A 20,240-nucleotide genomic window follows, 5' to 3' on the forward strand; every position below is an offset into this window, starting at 1 on the left:
TCTATCAATTGTTTCACGCGCGTCTTCTCTGTAGCGCGGCCTTTCATTGTGACCCCTTGATCTTCCGGACTTCCAATCATTATCTTTGTATTTGTTGCGCCTGTTGTGATCGCGCGTGTTCCCTCTGGCAAATCGATCTTCAGAGTAATAACTCTTGTTTCCAGGGAGCGATTCTTCCGTTTGCGCGACTATCTTCGCGGCTTCCATGAGTTTATCTCATTCTTTGGGCATTCCGTCTTTGCCAGTGATAGTCCTGATCAGGCTATCACATCGAATGGCTTTCTTAAAATGACAGCGTATGAGCTGTTCGCTTACGCCGCCGATCTCCAAACATTCTTTGTTAAAGCGCGTGATGAAATCTTCCAAACCCTCGCCGTCTCTTCGCCAGATGTCTTCAACTTCAGCTGTGTCGCGCTGGTATCGTCGTTGTTGGCTGAAGTAACTCAAGAACTGAGTTTTGAAATCTACCCATGACTTAATCTTTCCCGGAGGAAGGCTGTCGAACCAGGCGCGAGCAGCCCCGGTAAGAGTTTGAATAAACAGGTGACACCACATAGGCATGTTCCAACCTCCCATGCAACCTACGCTTGTGAAAGTTCTGACGTGATCATCAGGATCAGTCAATCCGTTGAACTTCCCAACTGTTGGAGGTAACTTCTCTCTTGAAAGTGGCGCAAGCGCGATTTTTGGGATAAACTTTGAATGTTCCGCGGCTTCTGCTGGCCGGTAGGCCAGGCGGAAGTCCCTTTCCGCTTCTTCAGTATACCCGACATGCTGTCGTGGTTTGAAGTATTCATGGTTCCTCTGCAAGCGGTTGAATACTGACGAGCCCTCATCATCTTCCCAAGTTGGATCATTCGGGTCCGTCTCCTCCCATTCGTTGTTCATGTTGCGCGGCGTAAGCCGGCTATGAATAGGACCTCTTTGAAGGTTTGACGGATAGTCGTAGTAACTTTCTGTTTCTCCCCTTGTGTCGCGCGTGTCATGTACGCTTAGACGCCTGGTAGGGGGAGGCCTGTTGATTCTGGCTTGGAGATTTGACGGTGGGGGCATCTGGCGTGCCCCCTGACTTTGAGGAGTGACCAAGGACGGTTCTGCCGTCAAGACTGCTTGCTGCGCAATCAGAGATTGGTATGCTGCGTTAATTGTGGCAATATTCTTGGCGTACCATGAGGCTGGAGTTTCACCTTCTGGTAGCCCTAACAGTGCCGAAACGTTTTGAGGCGGTGTTGGGTTTGAAGGTCCTTCGCCGTTGTTTCTTGGGGTGACCGTCTGAGTGATGCGGGTGATGCTCCCGCGCGGGCCCCCAGTGTTGGTTACTTCGATTTCACCAATTTCTTCGATGTGTTGGGCTTGAATGTTTTGGATTCCCTCGCCCAACGCCCCATTAGAGTTTGCTCCGAAACCAAACTCGGGAATGATTCCTTGACCAGCCATGATCGAAGGAAGAAAGATGTTGAAAACTCAGAAAAAAGAAGATGAAAATGGTTGTAGAAAAACCGGTGGGCGCCAATGAAGAAACACTGAATTAATTATGAGACTAATCAGTTTGGTTTATGTTTCTACCATAGTGGTTAATCTTCTTATGATTTATCTGAGCTCCGACCTTGATGTTTAACCCTGCAAAACAGAACACCGTTACTCGTTAAGAGGGGAATGTGGGGGTTTCCCTCTTAACCGGGCTCCGGCGTGAGAATAAGCGACTGCTTTGGGAGGATAATCAAGTATTAAGAGTGAGAGTAGAGGGAGTGGGAATGTTTAACCTGTGGAGTGAGGTCTCTATTTATAGCCGGAGAGGTGTAAGAGGATATGGGTTGATGGGCCTTGGGCCGGTAATTGACAACATAATGGATATGCTCTTTGTCTCACTGGTGTCGACCGTTAGTGGCTTCTAGAAGCTCTCCGGCGCTGGCGCGCCTTGATTGGAGCCACGTGTCATTGTTGTCGGCCCTGTCGTCCTTCTGCCATCAGCAGACAAGTGGAGATCGTGGGACAGATGTCTCCGTCCTCTGATTGGTGCCACGTAGGCGTCCTTAAGTACTTCTCGTCAGACGATCGTGGCGCACGATTGAACAGAGCCTGCTGGATGTTCATTGGCTCCTTTTCTCTGCCACTTGTACCCTTTGTACCTTCATACTCTGGGCCTGCGCTGCAACCTTTGTGTGAGTTGCGCGGGTTTGCAGGTAGTGAAGGCTCTTATCAGATTGCTAAGTGTCGTAATTGCAGTTTTATTCTGCCTGGACCTCGCGCCTCTTCGTGGGATGTGCCAATACGCGCGCGAGGTTGCCTTAGCAAGAGTATTGTTGAATAAGGAGTATGGCCTTTGCGCACCCTTAATGAAGGATTGCGCAGCTTTTTGGGGCCATACCCCTTCATCGTTGAATACAGGCTCCTCGACAAAATAATCTCTCATAAGGTTTTCGTGACATTTCACTCGATCTCGACGTACAGATTTCGTTTTTCTAGAAGTGTCCGTGTCTTCCAATTGAGCGGCTTCGTTAATAAGATTTTGGAAAAAAATTAAACTACTATCGCTCGAGGAGAATCATCGTCTTCACTAATATCAATTGGAAGGAATAGCGGTGGCATATCATCCTTTTTTTAAAAAATAGAGTTGGATGGAGAAGAAAATGGTGAAAAATGATGTTGAATGGTATTGTTTTTATAAGAAAAAGTTGTATTTTTTTATATATAAAACGGCTACTTTAACGGCTATAAAACAGTCATATTTCTTCACCCAATGCACTCAATCACATCGGTGAGCCGAATACCCACTCACCGATCAAGTCAATCAAGTGGGTATGGTCACCGATTGGTGACACCCACTCACCGATACACTCACCGAAGATTATACCCCCACCCTTATTTGTAATGTCTACAACACAGCCATCAAATCAACCCTCTTTTAACAGAACAATTCGATCTCGCCATTTCAGAGTCCAAAAGCCGTTCTGGGGTAAAATGCAAATGCTAAACATATAAAAATAACCTAAAGCATGAGCACAAAATCATTAAAATCAATTTACAAGTTTTAACATACAAATCCCCCTTATTTCATTCATATGCTCATGAGTAAAAATATATAAATGATCCAACAGTACCATCAACATCAAGTTCTGAGAGTAACCTGCAAGCCGCTCTGCTTATTTAAGCTCTCATGACAAAATGCCCAAAGGATGCATGAATAAATATAGCTAAACACAAATGACAATAAACAGCCTTTAAATAAAATAAACAAATCAAACTAATAACAATCTCATTTTGCTTCCTTCTTTAAAACAACACACCCGCCCTGAAACCGACAGACTCTTCACACTTGAAAGATGAACATTGCCGCTCGGTTTCATCTTCAAATAAACTGATTATTACGTGTCGTTTGTTTACCGAGTTTCATCCTCAAGGTTGCGGAAACCAGCAGTGAGATCGTCATTTAATTTCTTAAATTTCCCAATCAGAACATCTTCTCCTTCGGCGGGATCCTCAAACTTTTGTGACCTATTATAATTCATTCAATTATCAGATTACCTGAATCCGGGCCCACCCACCATAATACGAGTAAATGTTTAATTGCAACTTCACTTACACTAGGCGGTAAAATAGATCACCCAACCGATGTTTGATCAGCGTGTAAGTGATCTTCTGGCCATCCATTCCAGCTCCTCGCTCCACCGCCTGTTACAAGTAAAACAAAAACCTTCTTTAAGATTCTTTACAAAAAGCAGACACTGTATTTTTCCCCTTCAACCAGGTTTAGAATAACACAGAGATGCTAAGAACTATAATTACTCTGAAATAATAACAAAAATATATCAAGTATTCAGTTTTGAGTAAAATGCCATTTTCGTCCTTGCGGTTTGGCCAGTTTTGCGACTTTCGTTCAAAGGTTTGTTTTTCCGCATCTAGATCCAAAAGATTTGAAATCTTGCCATTTTCATCCGGCTCGTTAACTCCATCCATTTTTCTCCGTTAACTCAAGAGGTATTTTCGTCTTTTTTGCTAACTTAAAGAGCAATTCGGTCTTTTTCACTTTATGTAAAAAGACCGAATACCCCTGAAAAAGACTGAATTGCCCTTTAAGTTAACAAAAAAGACGGAAATACCCATGACTTAACGGATAAAAATGGATGGAGTTAATGAAAGATGATTTTAGTCATTATAATTTAGCAAACTAAAAAAAAATAGCAGACTAAACCTAATTTTTTATAGATAAAACAGATGATAACCCACCTGATTGGCTAAATTATAGAAATGGATAATGTTGCGCATCATCCATACAGATTTGTAGAAGGGGCAGAACTTATCATATCTGTCATCACCATAAAATAAAAGTTTAAAACATGTGCAAATATTTAAAAAAAAAATGTGTAATACAAATCACGGGCGGAGTACATACGGTGTGAACGCATTTTGAGCAAGATAGTCTTCCCTCAAAAGTTTTGCAGTTTCTAAGGTAATTTTATCTGTTTCAGCTAAGGCGTCTTTTCCCACCAACTAAAACAACGATAATATCATCCTTTTAGCAATATGCATATTATTTACAAAATTCTGAACATAAAAGTCGGAAAATTAAAAAATATACCTGGACAATTTCATTGAGATCGTCTTCTCTCTGTAGCACTTCACGAGCCTTTGTCCTGATGTCGATGAAATCGGAATCAAACTTCTCATAGAATGATTCTAGAGCCTGTAAAAGTAATTATTATTTAGTAGGGAAATCAATATAACAAGTTGCAAAAGCATAAAATAATTAATTTCAACAACGCACCGTTGAGTACTTTGAGTAGGAGATAAGCCAGTTAACAGAAGGAAAATGTTTCCTTTGGGCAAGCTTCTTATCTAGACCCCAGAAAACCTAAGAAAATGTAGAAGATGTGTAACTTTTGTTTAGTGAGTACGAAAAAGTACATAAAATATATATAAAATAAAATATAAATAATTACCTGAACAATGCTGAGGGTAGCAGAGGTAACGGGATCTGAGAAATCTCCTCCAGGTGGAGATACAGCACCAACGATTGTCACGCTACCATCTCGTTCTGGTCCACCTAGACACTTAACTTTACCAGCACGTTCATAGAAAGATGCCAAACGTGCCGCCAGATATGCAGGATAACCACTGTCTGCAGGCATTTCTGCCTGAATTAAAAAAAAAAAAAGAAAAAAACACATATTACTTCCATCACACATTCATCATAGTCATTAGGGCTGTGAATGAACACGAACAAGGCCTTGTTCGCGTTCGTTCATTAAGGGATGAACATGTTCATGAACGGTTCACGAACACTTACCGAACGAGATTTATTGTTCGTGTTCGTTCATTAAGAAAATGAACATTTTCATGAACTGTTCATGAACACTTACCGAACGTAGACGAAGGCAAACGGATACAAACAAATGTTCAAGAACACAACCGAATGTTATATATTCATTTAAAGATAGAGAGATTACGAAGAATCCACCAGAAATAAATAAATAAATACTTAACATAATTAACACAAAAATTAAGAAGTTTGTCAAGCTTTAACACAAACTGAAATTGAAATGATCAAATGAGGGATGTTGTAACCATGGTTTCAAATTTTTAAAAACTAAAGCCAATAAAATAAATATACAACATAAACGAACGAACGCAGCCTTCGTTCATGTCCGTTTGTTTAACTTATTGAACGAAATTTCTTGTTTGTGTTTGTTCATTTATTAAATGAACGAACATAAATGAACTTCCCACCGAACGGTTCAAGAACGGTTCGCTGAACGTTCAGCTTGTTTACAGTCCTAATATCTGTTTTTTATTTCCTTTTTCACCGGTCAGTACTTAAAGCTTTCTTAGCTTACACAACATAAGTTACAAGTACAATGCAATGGAATATAAGGTAACAGAAAAATATATATTAATGTGACGAACAGAAAACAAAACAAAACAAGACTAGAACGATGTTGTACCAGTCGACCGGAAATTTCACGCAATGCTTCTGCCCAACGTGAGGTAGAGTCTGCCATCATACTTACATTGTAGCCCATATCTCTAAAGTATTCAGCTATGGTAATACCTGTATTTAAATAAAAATACAAATACATTACAACTAAGGTAATTCCTGAATGAACTTAACATGCAATTAAATTATCATGTTGTATTACCGGTATAAATTGAAGCCTCACGAGCAGCCACAGGCATATTAGAAGTATTGGCAACAAGTGTGGTACGTTTCATGACGGATTCTTCACGGCCATCAGGCAAAGTCATAGTCAATTGAGGAAAATCCATGAGAACCTGCAAAATTATTATATTATAAAACAATTAAGACGAAAGTGCATTTATAAATGAAGCAAAAATAATAACAATATATTCAGTGGATATACCTCTGCCATTTCGTTTCCTCTTTCCCCGCAACCAACATAAACAACAGTGTCTGAATTTGAGTACTGCATAAGGAAGGGAAAATAGTGAATACAAAAACAATATTATACATACTATAAATATGATATTTTGTCAACATCAAACACCTTTAGCCCCTCAACTTTACTAATAAACAACTTTAGCCCCTCAACTTTAATAATTGTAAATGAGACTGGTATGGAAAGAAAGGAAATCTGAATTGTATTGATTGAATTGTGTGTTTACAAATGAAGAGGGTCCCTCTATTTATAGGGGAAGGAGGGACCAACAAGAAAATATTAATTATATGTAGGGACACCTATAATTACATGTAGAGACCTCTAGTTAACAACTAGGTCCTTCAACTATTTACAACTAACACTCCTCCTCAAGTTGGAGCATAGATGTTAATCATGCCCAACTTGTTACATATGAAGTCTATTTGTGGCTTCCGTAGTGGTTTCGTGAAGATATCTGCTAGTTGGAATTCCGTCCTAACATGGATTGTCCTAACATGGATTGGCTGAATCGACGGAGGATCCTTTTGAGTACCGACTATCCGATCTCTGATTAGGTGACAATCAACCTCAATGTGTCTAGTTCTCTCATGGAATACTTGATTTTTGGCTATATGTATAGCTGATTGATTATCCCAGTACAATCGCATCAAGTCTTCAGAGATAACTCCAAGTTCTCTAAGTAGACGACGAACCCATATCATCTCCGATGTAACATCTGCTATAGCTCTGTACTCTGATTCAGCACTTGATCTGGATACGGTGTGTTGTTTCTTACTCTTCCAGGACACAAGGTTTCCGCCAACGAAAACACAATACCCAGTGGTGGATCGACGGGAAATAGGACAGCCTGCCCAATCTGCATCTGAGAATCCAGATATACGTCCGTCTCCATCTTCTGTGAAAGCACCCACACGACAATGACCCTGATCAGAGTATAAGATCCCCAGGCCTGGTGTGGTCTTGAGAGGCCTGGTGTGGTCTTGAGATATCTTAAGACACGGAGAGCAGCATCCCAGTGTCCTGTGTACGGAGTAGCCATGAACTGACTTAGGACACTGACGACAAAGGAAATATCTGGTCGTGTAACTGTCAAATAATTAAGCTTTCCAACTAATCGTCTGTATCGTTCGGGATCCTTCATTAGATTTCCATCCTCTGGAAGAAGCTTCCTTGTAGGAAGCATAGGACTGTCAACCGGTTTGCATCCCAGTAAGCCACACTCAGTTAGCATATCAAGGACATACTTTCGTTGACAGAGAAGTATTCCTTGTGGGGAACGAGATACTTCTATGCCAAGGAAGTATCGTAGCCGACCTAAATCACTAATTTGAAACTGAGACTGAAGGAACTGTTTGAGCTTGGTAATTCCATCTTCATCATCCCCTGTAACTATGATATCATCCACATAAACAACTAAGATGATCCTTCGACCCTGATGATGTCTGAAGAATACAGAGTCATCATATGTACTACGAACCATTCCAAATTCTTCCATGACACTAGAAAACCGACCAAACCATGCTCTGGGAGATTGTTTAAGACCATATAAAGAGCAACGCAGTTTGCATACTTTGGATGCCTCCTCCTTAACAATGAACCCTGGTGGCTGCTCCATATAAACCTCCTCCTCAAGAACACCATTAAGGAAGGCGTTCTTGACATCAAGCTGGTGGAGCGGCCAATGATTAATGGCAGCAAGAGCAATACAAATACGCACGGAGGGCATTTTGGCAACCGGAGAGAAAGTCTCGTCATAATCAATACCATAAGCTTGAGAGTAGCCTTTAGCTACCAAACGAGCTTTCAGACGATGTAGAGAACCGTCAGGGTTAAGTTTAACCGTGAAGACCCAACGACAACCAACAACACGCTTTCCTGGCGGAAGCGTTACAAGATCCCATGTATGATTAGTCCTTAAAGCCCCAAGCTCTTCTTCCATAGCTTGACGCCATCCTGGGTGAGCGAGAGCTGTCATCACATTTTTGGGAATCGGATAGGAATCAAGTGAAGTGGTGAAGGCATGAGACTCCGTGGATAGGTGAGCATAAGCAACATAATCCTGGATGGGATAACGGGTGGTATGTCTAGGTTCTTTTAGAAAGGCAATAGGTATATCAGGATACGGTGCACCTGGAGGATCATAGGCAACAGTTTCTGGTAATGGTGAAACAGGTTCAGTGTTAGGTGGTGGAACTGTGGACGTACCAGATGTAGAGGCTGGTTGTGAATCAAGAGTCTCTGTTGTTGATTTCTTACCTCGCCTAGCATATGTGAAGAGTAATGGTGGAGGATCTGTCGGTAGCCCCGAATCTGCAGAGGTTGGAACTGTGGTGTCTGAGACCGGAGGGGTAAACGGAACAGAGGACAAAGGAAGAACAGGGATGAAAGGAGATTCGGGAAGATCCGGTTCTGGAAATGGATCTGACACAGGAGTAGAGGATGTAGGAAAGAAGGGACATTCCTCATGGAAAGTAACGTCGGAACTAGTAAAGTAACGACGAAGAGAAGGACTATAACACCGATAACCTTTCTGGACACGCGAGTAACCCACAAAGATACAACGAATGGCTCTGGCATCAAGTTTAGGGGTTCCTGGACGATGATCATGAACACATGCAGCACATCCAAATATTTTGGGTGGAAGTGGAAACATAGTTCCTTTAGGAAAAAGGATAGAAAATGGGGTTTGACCATGAATGACGGGTGAGGGCATACGGTTAATAAGATAAGCGGCAGTAAGGACAGCGTCTCCCCAGAAACGATGAGGAACATGAGAATGAATCATGAGAGTGCGAGTGATGTCTAATAAGTGTCGGTTCTTGCGTTCAGCGACACCATTTTGTTGTGGTGTGTAAACGCAAGACGACTCGTGAATAATGCCATTAGTTTTTAAGTAAGAAGAAAAGTCGGTCGACAAATATTCTTTTGCATTGTCTGTACGCAAGGTTTTAATTGAGGTTTGAAATTGAGTTTTAACGTAAGCATGGAATTCACGAAATATGGAATACATTTCAGCACGAGATTTCAATAGATAAACCCAAGTAGCACGCGAATAATCATCAATAAAGGTGATAAAATATTGAAAACCCAAAGTCGATTTTGTGGGACATGGGCCCCAGACATCAGAATGCAAAAGTTCAAACAACGTACTGACTCGATTAGACACTCTAGGGGGATAGGGACGCCTGGTATGTTTACCAAGTTGACATGACTCGCAATGAAAATCAAATGAAGATGGAAAATCCGGTCTCATTTGCCTCAGAACCGCTGCAGAAGGGTGGCCTAGCCGGTAGTGAGCCTCCCTGATACTGGAATCACATATGTTGGCTTTAGGGTGTGACGGTAAAGACATACGGTAGAGGCCTCTTGATTCAAAACCTATGCCAATCAGCCGGTTCGTCCCTAGTTCCTGAAAAATGCAGTGAGTAGGATAAAAGGTTACGGAGCAGTTATTTTGTTTGGTAATTTGACTTACCGAACAAAGGTTATCAGGGAATTTAGAAACCAACAAGACAGAAGAAAGGTTTAGGTCTTTCGAATTACTAACCGATCCAATGCCACGGACTGGGCATGAGGATCCATCAGCAAGACGAACTGGTGGGTGAGAACCAGTACGTAGGCTAGAAAGAAGATCCTGAATCCCAGTCATGTGATGAGTAGCTCCAAAATCAATAATCCAGGATAAGTCAAGATAAGAAAGTATACCTGAATTGACCAAGCTGGCTTGTGGGCTAGGAGCAGGTGACTGGGAGGCCAACAGTTGTTGAAGTCTACTGAGATCCTCCTCGCTCAACGTGTAGGTAGTACCAGTAGTTGGGTTAGAACACGCACCAGTAGGAGAAGACTCACCAGTAGAAGCTAGTAGAAGCTATTCGAGCTTTTGGTTGAGATCCAGGAGCACGGTTTGGGCAATTATGCTTTGTATGCCCTGGCAGCTTGCAATAATGGCAGTTGTTCGGGCAGTTGTACCTTGCATGTCCTGGTTCATGACACAAGTGACAGACAAGATTACCACCATGTCCCCCAGTGCCTCGTCCAATGCCTTTCTTGATATAAGAACTTTGCCCTGTACCCTTACTGACCAAGGCAGACACATCGGTTGGAGACGCGTCCGGACCATACATTTCGCGCAATAGGTGATATGTGGACGCCACAGATGAAATGGCGGTAGAGTTACTTAGCAATAATGGACGTGCACTTGCATACTTAGGTGATAAACCAGCAATAAACATCATGACATCCATTTTGGTGTTACGCTCCTCCTGAACCTTTAAATCAGCAGTAGGTGGGAAAAGAGCTCGTAACTCATCTTGAAGCTTTGAGAAACGAGTAAAGTAATCGGTGAAGGTGGAGTCACCTTGTTCCCGCCCGTGTGAAGGCTTGAACAACAGAATAGGCATGGGACAAAGATTCCTGCTGAGAAGGATGGAGATAGGTGGTCCCACATTGCCTTTACTGTAGGGAAGTTTTGAGCGATAGTGAGGATTTGTGGCTCCATGGAATTCCATAGAGCCATTTGTATCCCACTATCGTCAATACGCCATTCCCGAGGAGTTGGATCAGGGGGTGGTTTTGTTAGATGGTCCTCTTTGTCCACACTTGCAAGACCTTTTTGGACAAAGAGGCTCCATGAACTCCAGTTGCTCGAGTCTAGCTTAACAGGAATACGTAAAACGGAGGCATAGTTGATAATGCCTGGAGCAATTTGGTTTTCCACCGTATTCTTCTTATTTTCAGTATCTCCCATTTTAAAACGATATTCAAACAGAACTCGAAAAATAAAATAAAACTGAACTGGAATACGAACACGCTAAACGAGGCAGAAACGAAAAAATTCTCGGATCGAAAAATTAACCTGACGGGATGGACGGGGAGGGAATTCCGACTGAACTGGGAAAAGGCGGTGGTCGGAGGATGGCTGACGCGCCGTCACGCGCGGCGCGTAATGTACGGCGGCGATTGTTTGGGTGGCGCGTGGGGGCGCGTGGCAGGTCGTACGGCGGCGCGTTTTGAGGGGTTTTGTAGATCGGGCAATCGCGAACACGTTGGTGGTGGTGATGTATGTTAACTCGCCGGAAAAAAGAACGGATCTGAAAAAGTAGGTGATGGGTCGTGGTGGTTTTGGGTGTTTGAACAGATTTGATGTGAGCTGAAGTAATGGGTGTGTTTGAACGGATCTGGAACGGTTTTTTTTTTAGGACAGAACTGGTGGTGACTGGAAATGGTATGAAAGAGAAAATCTGTTTCCGGAAATGGTCACCCGAATGAGGATATTCTTGAGCTAAAACACCTTTAGCTCTGATACCATGTAAATGAGACTGGTATGGAAAGAAAGGAAATCTGAATTGTATTGATTGAATTGTGTGTTTACAAATGAAGAGGGTCCCTCTATTTATAGGGGAAGGAGGGACCAACAAGAAAATATTAATTACATGTAGGGACACCTATAATTACATGTAGAGACCTCTAGTTAACAACTAGGTCCTTCAACTATTTACAACTAACAATAATGACATGTTTAGCCTCTCAACTTTAATAATGACATGTTTATTCCCTTAACTACTTCAAACAACTTTAGCCCCTCAACTTTAATAATAATTAATAAACAACTTTAGCCCCTCGACTTTAACAATGACATGTTTATCCCCATAACTAAAACATCAAACAACTTTAACTCTCGTAATTTGCTTATTTTTATCTACGTTTCAAACCAGCTGCGGAGCGCGGGTGGTAACCCACTAGTTAATGTCTAATTAATCAAATGAGTCATGAAACAACTATTTACTCAGAATACCTTAGATAGAGCTTGACTAATAACCGTTTTCCCACAGCCAAACGCACCAGGAATGGCACACGTCCCACCAAGAACTGAAGGGAAGAGCGCATCAAGAACACGCTGATACATGGAAGAGATTATTAAGAAACATTACACGCAAAAATAAACATGAATGCTTTAAATTTAACGATGGATACCTGTCCAGTAAGAAGAGGAGTATCTGCAGCAAGTTTTGATGCAACGGGCCTAGGTGTACGTACAGGCCAAGTCTGTGAAGTGCAAAGATAACAATTCACAACTGCTTTAATAACCGCTATAGAAACTTTAAAAAAATATCGTCAAACTAAAAGAAGAGACGGAAAACCTGAAGCATGGTGTATTTCTTTTTGACACCTTGGAACTCAAGCTCCAAGACGGTGTCCTGTATAAAAATAGAAAAACAGTTGATACTCTGAAATAGGTGCATACGTATAGTTTAAAGTACAGATGCCAAAAGGAGTTTAAAAGGAAAACCTTCAACGAGTATTGACCAGGTGGTGCAATATATGTTATCTTTCCCATCGCATCAGGAGGCAGAGCAATGCGGTGTTCAACTAAACTGTTCTCAAACACAGTCTGCACAGGTATGAGAAGATAATTAACAATTTATGGCAATAACATGTTCTGAACAAAAGAGGATTATTTAAGTTTATAATGAGGACTTACAGCATATAGATCTCCACCTGTTACAAGATCTCCCTCGCCTGGCATCATATCACATTCAAATTTATAAATATCTATCACATAAACAGTATCCGACTTCCAACGTGAAAAGATCGAAAACTTTCTAAAGTTGTAAAATCACCTATTTTTTTAGGCTGGAATTCCCAAAGTATATCTTTGTCAAGTGCTGGGACAGATACACCACGAGGAATGTAGACATCACCTGATCTTTTTGCAATGGTTTTCAAAGGCCTCTGAACATATATAAAAAAAATATTTGTTTAGTAACTCTAGGAAAAAAACAAATATAGTACAATACAGTTGAAACAATATGTGCAAAGAAGAAGCTTGCAGACCTGGATACCGTCAAAAATATTTCCCAATATTCCAGGGCCCAATTCCACTGACAGAGGCTGCAAGTTAAAGCAAAATTTACTGCAAGTAAGTTTTAATTAATTTTAATCTCAAAGGGACCGATGATGTAATATACATACCTTGTGTGTCCTCAAAACAGGATCATTCACCATCAGTCCAGCAGTTTCTTCATAAACTGCAATACAATGAAAAAAATTCTCAATAGTTAGAGCTGGAAGACACATAAGTGTATCAAGGTCAAGTTGAATAGTTAAATTAGTAATTTATAAAGCAAGTGAATTAAGATATATAGTACTCAATTTTTGTGACTAATGTTGGGGGTATAAACCAAAATACCTTGGATTGTAGCAGAATTTCCTTCCAAACGGATAATTTCCCCGATAAGGTTGTCGTGTCCAACACGAACAAGTTCATACATAGCAGCCCCAGCCATTCCATCTGCAATCACAACAGGCCCTGATACCTGCCAGATTCAGTAGAACATAAAATGAAATGTGGTTTTTTCTCGAAAAATAATCAAAATTAATTATCTACTTAGAAACATATCACATGAGGTATAAACCATGCCCACTCCCCAATTTCAGAATATAAATAAATAAATAATAATAATAATAATAATAATAATAATAATAATAATAATAATAATAATAATTAAAAGAAAGGAAAGAAATACAAGTGCTTATGACAAGGGAGCATGTCCTAGGAAAACCAACACAACCTTACATGCGATATAAAACAAGGAAATATAATTGATAAGCACACCGATACGTAGTCGATGGGATAATTAGTGATCCCACTGTAGATGTTTGAGAAATTTACCAACACAAATCATCAATGGTTTAACTATCACTTAATGATTAAGACCTTCACTAATTTATAAGTCACTGAGAGATCCTATTGCTAGACATTTTAGATTAAAAAAAAAACGTGCAATTTATCAAATCTCAACTTATCCAAGCAAAAAATATGTGTCCTCTCTAATGAATATACAGTGGTTAAAAAACCATATCCAGATATATTATCTTGTAGAAGTACCAAACAGCTTTAATGACTGTGCATTTATCATCGTAATCATTGAGTACACCTGAGAATAGCATTCAGCGAAAGTACACAATGCTTGAAGACATGTCTTAAAGGCCAATGGCCCAATACGGACACCCATGTTTCCAATTATGCCATAACCCAATAAACATTGGACTTCTTAATAATTTAACAATACCTTAAAAGAACATCTGACGTTCCATGACTTTTCGAAAAGGCTTTACTTTAAAAATCAATGAAGCAACTGAGGGGCAATAAGATGAGTAAAAAAAATGATCTGAGATATTAATGTTAAGAATTTTCTAAATGTAGGGGATGTGCATAATTCAGAGCAGATACATTATAGTACTTTGAATGACATAAGCTAAATAAAAAATAAGAGGCATTTATGTCATAATTAAGCTTATTTTGTAGTCTCTAAAGCAACTAATTTGCGGGAATACAATTATATAAGGTATGTAAATACTAAAATTGATTTGAAAATGACATATCTTTATCAGGAAGAAGAAAATCCAAACAGTTACAGAAGGTTGTTTCAATCATGTAACAGAAAAGGCGCACATGGTAACATAAAGCTTCACTTTTGACATATTCTGATTACAGATTATATCACAACCGAAAAAAGTGAAGTAGATACCACAATTCCACAACCACCCAAGAATCTATAAGGTTTAGCAATCATGTAACAGAAAAGGCGCACATGGTAACATCAAGCTTCACTTTTAACATCTTCTGGTTACAGATTATTTCAACAATTTAAAAAAAAAAAAGTAAAGCAGATACCACAACCACCATAGAAGCTATAGAAAATTGTAAACTTAAAAAGTCTAGACCACCTTCTCGAGTCGATTTATCATTAAAAAATTGATGATCACAAAATCTATGATTCTCATGAACTTAATTATAGGTCAAAATCACAGTATTATGATTCATTTCCCTATAAACATAGAGTCAAACCACTTGATCACTAATTAACACTAAACAAGTGGATCAGACAACAATTTCAAATCATTTACCCTAGGCAAAGAGTAAACCACTAGATCGATTAAAATGTTACACACACATTATCAAAATCCACATGATGCTTAATCGAAAACATTCTTATGAATCGAGTATACATACAATCCAATTAAATCAATGAAAAATGAATCAGATCGAGATCAAAAACTGCAAAAACGCAATCCGATCGAACGGAAAACTAAACGAATCACGTAATTTCGTAACAAATAAGTGGAGTGAAAGAAATAGATCGAGAAAATTGACCTTGCGAACGTAACCGCACTCGCTTTCCTTCTCGGAATCCTCGAAGGTGGTCAATCGAGCACCATAAGCAGACGGCATGATGACAGAGAGATCAGGAGAGATGAGTTAGGGTTTGATTGAACAATGAGTTCACAGAAGATGGTGGTATCAAGGGGATAGACGTGTATACAGAAAACAACAACAACGTGAATAATGTAGGTGTGGGGTATGCTGGATCATGAATCAGTATGTCTTCATCGGGTACCGATCAGGTGCGACGCGGACACGTATGCACCAGATCTTTGCCCACTAACACGTCGCCACGTCACCGCTGGATGTCTGGGTTGTTTTGACTGTTTGTTTGGTTTTTTTATGACAAAAAAGGTGTGGATTATTTGAATATGGGTCCAGATTGAAACAAAAATAACCAGTTTGAGGATTGAATTTTAAATGGATCTGGATGATATTTGGATCAGATCATGAATTATTTTAAAATTTTAAAAATGAAATATCAGATCCAAACTTATGGCTCAGAAACAAACCAATTTGAGGCTTAAAGTTAAAATCTATAGTGAATCATTTCAAATCCAAATGGAGGTTTAAGCTAGGAATGTTTATTCGGATCATTTCATTATTTTTAGTACGTTAAAAAAATAGTTTCGGCTCGACATAACTGAATGGTTTCGACATGTGAAAACAGGCGCCAATGATCTCTAGATCAGGTGGTGGTAAGCTTGCATTTCTCTTGGGAGATGCAAGTTCGACCCTTACTTGCTGAAAAGTGAGGCACTGGTGGGCCCGAGAGTACTCCGTTTGGTCCAGTGAGTGCCCCGAAAGTGTTCGGGATTGATTTTGTTGACCGTTCAAAAAAACATATGAAACCAGATCATTTGAACTTCTTTAAGATTCAACCGGACTAGATTACATTTTGTTGGATCAGTTTTATGTTTCTATTATTCATTTTTATCTGAATACATTCCAATAAAATTAATAATCAATCAAACCATACAATCTAATCCAAAAATGTCCAACAGTCAACACCTTATACGGGTTCAAATCTATCTCATATACCAACAAAATCAAACCTACTTATTTCAATAAAAGAGGTTTAATTAAAGCTTAAAAGGCATACAATACAAATACGTGCCCAATCAAACATACAACTGCATCTCAGTAAATTCCTGGTATGACCCTATACGGAACCTTGGTGCAATATGTCTTCCAATATTTCCCGTACCTGCACGTGCACACGCAAACCGAATTCATTATTAGAAAGTACTATTTCTTAAACAAAAAAAGAAACATGTGAAACACGGATGAGAAACTTACTTTGAACGACATCTATCATCGTCTCTTTTAGCTCGATCAAGCAGTAGGATTGTGAGAAACGCAACATAGAAGTATGGAAGACACTACAAAAATATAAACTAGTGTTTATGAAGACTGAAACATCATTTTCTTAGAGTGCAACATCAAAAACATGTTTCATTAACTTACGTTATCAAAAAGAGCGGGTACTGTCCAGAAAAACGCTGACATGATTTCAGGTACATAATGGAAATGACGAGCAAGGCCCCACCTGCAACAACAACCTCATCATCACCTTAAGGGAATGGATATAAGGTTAGGAATGGGGGGGATTGTTACTCACCACCCTGAAGTCAAGAGAAGGCTGGTCTTAGTCTCTCCTTTGGTTGTAGTGTATGAAGCAACTATCTATATACCAAAATGATTATGTATTAGTATAATTAATTTTATTATACACAAATTATTTTTGATAAATTACCTTGCTCGGAGCTTTCCCCCACACCAAGGACTTGCCATTCGTTCTACGGAATTCTTGCCTTTGTCGGTCACAATCATAATTGATGTATACGCACAGAATGCCTGCTATTAGGATGGAAATTGCCAGCTGTACCCAGAAAACGAATAAAATGATATCACTTTCTAGATTCTACACCTATATTCTTCATAAAAAAACTGTTGCAAATTTTCATCAATAGAAAAAAAAAAACAAACAAACCTGGACTCCAAGATTAACGGGATGATTGACAAGATACATGCCAGGGGAAGTATATATAGAAGGAACCCAAACCAAGCATCCCCAGCAGATATAAAATCCAGCTGCAATGATAATATAATATAAATGAAGATCTAAAATATTACAAAAGAAGTTTGAAAAATATGATACACACGTACCTCGATCATGTGCGATATCCATTGTGTTCCAATACCCGGCTTCCCACCAGAAGAATTTTGTAATGTAAACCAACATCAGCACAGTATTTACAAGCATAGAGTCTGATACTTTCCCATTTGTTTCATACTGGATAAACACGTTGCAAGTTTATCAATCCATATATTACAACTAGAAACCCACACATGTATAATTTAAGACTCTGAACTTAACGATTTTGGACTGCGTACCTGCTTTATGCAGTACGTCACAGCAAGAACGGCCCATGACATCATCCCAAATCTGCAGTTTGTGAAAACTTTGATATCAAAGTTTTTGCCGATTCGAGGGTACAGTTCCATTCCCTGTGACACCAATAATCGCAACATATACTCATAAAAATTTATTACTTGAGCAAACATAAATCAGAGTAAAACGTAAATTTCAAACAGATTCATGTGATTGGTAAATATATAGATTCAAAGAAACGGAATAACCTATATTAAGAATAAGATAGAGAAATTTCAGAGATGCTCACCCAATAGAAATCGAAGATTATGTTTCCTGAAGAACCAGAATCAGTGGAAGAAGGTGCCACATGACCCTGTACATCAGCTACAATGATTAGAAGCATAGATAATATAGTTTATTAATATGTTACGTTATCTGGTCTATCTCTCATCGTTACCTTTATGTATAAGAATACACAAAAGATCAAGCTTCCAAAAATGAGCGCAGAATATATTTCTCCCAAATGATCATAAACAACCGTTGGATTAAATATCCCAAACCTGAAATTTTAATAAGAATTAAGTAATATCAAAAATCTTAATTAATATTTAGACAGTGTAAATAAGAAACTAGTATCCATAGTTACATACCACCAAAGGCCAATATATGTAACTAGTGTCACCACATATGCTAACACACCATTAGCCTGCAACAAGAAGAAAACACCAAACACGCTTTATTACATCAACACGGGTGGAGGTCAAAGGTAATGCTAATAATCCATATTATAGTGTGTAAACATTGTTTGTTTGGTACCTTATATACAGGCTTATTGCCTGTAGGAGATATCGGGCCCTCGACTCTTTTCCCAGGTAGCCAGAGCTGAAGTGCAGCTTCAAAAAGCGCATAACACGCAATAATCTTCCATGCAATAGCAGTAGGTCTAGGCCATATGTTAACAAATCCCTCAATCCCATTCTCCTTTAGATAATTAAATGTGTTTAGTATAGAACCATCCTGGTGCACCATTGTGTACCATCTGCAAACACAAAATTAACTTTCTTAGTACACCTTTGATGCACAAACTGCTTTAACATATCTACTATTAGATCAGTTATACTTGCTAGATTAATTTACTAATGAGATCCTATAGTGTTCATTAATTTAATTAGGCCTGTATTCAATTGTAATCTTGTACTGTACTGAGCTAATGAAAGAATACCTAGTTGCAGCCCGTGGATGTAGGATTCACACCGAATCCGAACCACATAAATTTTCATGTTAATCAATTGCTTTCGAATGTGCGTGTTGCTTTAATCGATACCTAACACATTTTATGAAGAAGATCCAATTCATAACAGTTTTGTTTTGCCCTAATTAACTTCAGAATCATAATTAACATAATACATCATACGCATAACATTAACATTACTCAATGATAGTTAGAAAACAAAATCAGCAACTAATGATGCATGCTCTCATGAATCCAGCAGAACAAATTAAGATCTAAATTAATCACACAGTACAGCTACGGTTTGCTTGTAATTCTGGATCAAAACACAAAACCTAATTCGATAAACAGAGAGTAACTAATTACGAAATCAAGTTGTACAGAATGATAACATGCATCATATGTATACAGTCTGTAACTTAACAGATGCTAAATCAGAGAGAGAGAGAGAGAGAGAGAGAGAGAAAACAAATCTGAATCGATAAATAGTAAAATAAACTGCAATCGATTGAATGATAGAGATCTGGTTGGTGAAAGAGAGCTTACAGGAGGATGACAAAGGGTGGACACGTGGAGAGAAGAGTGATGACGGAGAAGTAGGTGAGAAGTGGAGAGTGAACCATCTCCTTCTTCTTCGTGAAATCTGGTTCTGGCTTTGCTGCAACCATTGTTTACCAGAAACGACTGCAATGGCGAGTGTGTGTGTGTGTGTTTGAGAGAGACGAAGACTTCGATAAGAAAGGCCTACTTTATGAGTTTATGACTTTATGGTCATCTCTTTTTTTTTTTTTTTTTTAACGGCAAATTTGGATCACTGACGGGCCACTGGAGTATCATCGTGCCATCAGCAGAACTACCCGATCATATCCATCTCAACTAGGAAACAATGCTTATACACCAATTCAGCAGGAAGCCCAATAAATCTGGGAAAACCCCCTTTGTGAGAATCGAACCCATGACCTAATGGTCATAAGCCTTATCCCACCACCAAAATACCACTAGGCTATAATGTCATGGGTGTTATGGTCTATATCTCTAACGTATGTTTGTTTTCTTCTCGAAATGTGTGAA

The 20,240-nt window shown here is 39.4% G+C and overlaps 2 protein-coding genes across 2 annotated transcripts; both read right to left on the bottom strand.

Annotated features, from left to right (window-relative positions):
• Nucleotides 1–2,985: 2,985 nt before the first annotated feature.
• On the bottom strand, nucleotides 2,986–15,754 carry LOC110886363 (V-type proton ATPase catalytic subunit A). Its single transcript, XM_022134146.2, has 20 exons — nucleotides 15,553–15,754; nucleotides 13,585–13,711; nucleotides 13,368–13,423; nucleotides 13,230–13,286; nucleotides 13,016–13,127; nucleotides 12,877–12,914; nucleotides 12,685–12,786; nucleotides 12,536–12,592; nucleotides 12,369–12,440; nucleotides 12,190–12,291; nucleotides 6,360–6,422; nucleotides 6,138–6,270; nucleotides 5,943–6,049; nucleotides 4,941–5,135; nucleotides 4,766–4,852; nucleotides 4,580–4,684; nucleotides 4,394–4,491; nucleotides 4,228–4,306; nucleotides 3,584–3,672; nucleotides 2,986–3,495 (listed from the first exon to the last, which is right to left on the bottom strand). Exons 1-20 carry the CDS (start codon nucleotides 15,628–15,630, stop codon nucleotides 3,381–3,383), a joined length of 1,872 nt encoding a protein of 623 aa, XP_021989838.1. The 5' UTR covers nucleotides 15,631–15,754; the 3' UTR covers nucleotides 2,986–3,380.
• A 737-nt stretch (nucleotides 15,755–16,491) lies between these two features.
• Nucleotides 16,492–19,915, bottom strand: LOC110886362 (7-dehydrocholesterol reductase). Its single transcript, XM_022134145.2, has 13 exons — nucleotides 19,716–19,915; nucleotides 18,755–18,977; nucleotides 18,589–18,644; nucleotides 18,396–18,498; nucleotides 18,246–18,311; nucleotides 17,959–18,072; nucleotides 17,731–17,857; nucleotides 17,555–17,655; nucleotides 17,318–17,443; nucleotides 17,183–17,247; nucleotides 17,029–17,110; nucleotides 16,861–16,943; nucleotides 16,492–16,768 (listed from the first exon to the last, which is right to left on the bottom strand). Exons 1-13 carry the CDS (start codon nucleotides 19,835–19,837, stop codon nucleotides 16,702–16,704), a joined length of 1,335 nt encoding a protein of 444 aa, XP_021989837.1. The 5' UTR covers nucleotides 19,838–19,915; the 3' UTR covers nucleotides 16,492–16,701.
• Nucleotides 19,916–20,240: the final 325 nt, after the last annotated feature.

The sequence above is a fragment of the Helianthus annuus genome, chromosome 10 (genome assembly GCF_002127325.2).
Source record: "Helianthus annuus cultivar XRQ/B chromosome 10, HanXRQr2.0-SUNRISE, whole genome shotgun sequence".
Classification (NCBI taxonomy): domain Eukaryota; kingdom Viridiplantae; phylum Streptophyta; class Magnoliopsida; order Asterales; family Asteraceae; genus Helianthus; species Helianthus annuus.